This window comes from Impatiens glandulifera, chromosome 5, assembly GCF_907164915.1.
Source record: "Impatiens glandulifera chromosome 5, dImpGla2.1, whole genome shotgun sequence".
In the NCBI taxonomy this organism is placed as follows: domain Eukaryota; kingdom Viridiplantae; phylum Streptophyta; class Magnoliopsida; order Ericales; family Balsaminaceae; genus Impatiens; species Impatiens glandulifera.
The window spans coordinates 38,189,497-38,192,141 of NC_061866.1; the positions used below are offsets into that span (position 1 = coordinate 38,189,497).

Genomic DNA, 2,645 nt, shown 5'->3' on the forward strand with positions numbered 1-2,645 from the left:
TATTTTAAGTAACATTAAATAAATATATATTTTAAAGTTTTACTATAAGATATTAATTATATATTAAATTATAATAATATTAATTATATATTTAATTATAAAAATATTATAATATTTTATTATAATATAGAAATATTAATTATATATTCTCAAATTTGTTATATATTCTCAAATTTATTCGTTTTTAATATTATAATATATTTTAAATTATAAAAATATTTTATATTTTATATTAATTATATTAATATGTTTTAAGAGTGAAATTTTAAATTCTCCTATAATATATATAATACAGGAATATTACTTATATATTTAATTAATAAATATATTTTTTAAATAAATTAATATATTTTTTATTAATTATATTAACACGTGAGTTTAAAATCTCAAATTTTCCTATAATATAGCTCTAATAAGAATATTAGTTATAATATTCCTATATTATAAATTAGTTATTTATTTAAAATATTATAAATAAAATTTATTATTTAGATAAGAGGGTGGGCGGAAGCATTGGAGTGTTTTGGCCAACTATAATGTGTGCCCGCTTTCTGCTGATGTGGAATATTGATTTCACAAAATAAGAGAGCAGAGGTCTTGTGCACTGCTGATGCTCTAATAAATACATTCTCGTCCCGCGCGAGATGTATCTCGACCGCGTATCCCGACAAGTTATCTATTGTAAAGCCCAAAATTTGAACCGTTTCAACCCTATTTGAGTCGGTTTAGATTTACTTTAACGGTAATCTATTCGGATGAATAATATATTATTTTTAAATGTTCACGTTTTTGGTTGATATTTCTCTCTCTCTCTCTAGATTCCCGACAGTCTCGTCTTATCGGCAAAATCTCCGTTTCTTGTCATTGTTTGATCTTGCTTAACTGCTTAAAGCAGTAGTAATAAGGAAGTAACTTGAAGAAATCATGAGCGTAATCGAAATTCTCACCAGAGTAGACGCGATCTGCAAGAAGTACGACAAATACGATCTCGAAAAGCAAAAGGATTCCAACATCTCCGGCGACGATGCCTTTGCTCGTGTCTACGCTTCAATCGAGTCCGAAATCGAAGACTCTCTTCAGAAAGCTGAAACTGCTTCAAATGGGAAAACTAGGGCTTCTACTGTTGCCATCAATGCTGAGATTCGTCGAACTAAGGCTCGATTGCTGGAAGAAGTTCCGAAATTGCAGAGATTGGCTATGAAGAAGGTAAAGGGACTTTCTTCAGAAGAATTTGCTGCTCGTAGTGATTTGGTTCTTGCTTTGCCAGAGAGAATTCAAGCTATACCTGATGGAAACCCAATTCCTGCTTCATCAAAACAAGGTGGAGGAGCTTGGACAGGTTCAGCATCACGCACTGAAATTAAGTTTGATTCAGCTGGAAGGTTTGATGATGAATATTTTCAGCAAACTGAAGAGAATAGTCAGTTTAGGAATGAATATGAAATGAGGAAAATTAGACAAGATCAAGGTTTGGAGGTTATATCTGAAGGTTTAGATACATTGAAGAATATGGCTCATGATATGAATGAGGAATTGGACAGACAAGTTCCTTTGATGGATGAGATAGACACAAAGGTTGACAAAGCAAGTTCAGATCTTAAGAATACCAATGTCAGGCTCAAGGACACAGTTACTCAGTTGAGGTCAAGTAGAAATTTCTGCCTTGATATTGTCTTGTTATGCATAATCCTAGGAATTGCAGCTTACTTGTACAATGTCCTGAAGAAATAAAACCATAAGATTATGCTGATGCTGATGATGATGATGATGCTTTCTTTGCTTGTCTTTGATATATTTGTTACTTCAAACATGGTACACATTTCTTTCTGTTGGTTGTCATCTGCTACTAACTTACCACATTTCATTTAATTACTACATTTTACATTTCATCTGGGTTATAGATCTTCTATAAGGGTTTGTCATCTAAGCACTTTATGTGATAAATTTTGTACCTTTGATCATAAGGGTTTTGGAAGGCTTTATTTATGCCATTCAATAATCCCTTTTCATTTGAACATATTTCTAGCCCAAGAAAGCACTTTTCTAGATCTTTGATAATGAACAATCCATATAGTTATCTTGTTGTTTCTCATTGAGATCATTTCCAGGTATAATAACATTATCTAATACACAAGTAATGTAATAAAATTCAGTTTATTATGCTTTATAAATAGATAATTATCATTTGAGGATTGCTTAAAACATATTTTTTAAGACATTTGGAGTATGTCTTTTATAAGCCATTTTGATCAATTTGCATACTTGTTCTGGCTTGGTTTGGTTTTAGAGTACCATTCTAGAGGAGTCAAGTAAATTTCTTCTTCTAAGTGTCCTCTAATTGGTGAAGATGAAGATAAGGCTAAATAGAAGTTGTCATGAAAATCCACCTTTTTGATCTAAATCATACAGTTTATATACTTTGTTTCCTACATAGTACCCTAGCACGACACATTGGAAGGCTCTAAAATCAAACTTTGTTTTATAAGAAACAAAACGCAGGCATCGATACAAATGTTCTCAACCTTCAATAGTGTGATTTTTCCTTTCCACTTTCTGTTGAGGTGAACTTGATCTTTGGTATACAACTGATCCTCTACTCTTAAAGAATTCTTTTTTAGATTTTTCATTTACAAACTCAGTTCTAT

At 31.0% G+C, this 2,645-nt stretch overlaps 1 protein-coding gene across 1 annotated transcript; it reads left to right on the forward strand.

Annotated features, from left to right (window-relative positions):
- Positions 1 to 811: 811 nt before the first annotated feature.
- LOC124938794 (syntaxin-71-like) lies at positions 812 to 2,131 on the forward strand. Its single transcript, XM_047479302.1, has one exon. It carries the CDS (start codon positions 925 to 927, stop codon positions 1,729 to 1,731), a length of 807 nt encoding a protein of 268 aa, XP_047335258.1. The 5' UTR covers positions 812 to 924; the 3' UTR covers positions 1,732 to 2,131.
- Positions 2,132 to 2,645: the final 514 nt, after the last annotated feature.

Bases quoted from the DNA above. Each gene is read 5' to 3' on its own strand.
- LOC124938794 (XM_047479302.1), top strand. From the start codon at position 925: ATGAGCGTAATCGAAATTCTCACCAGAGTAGACGCGATCTGCAAGAAG.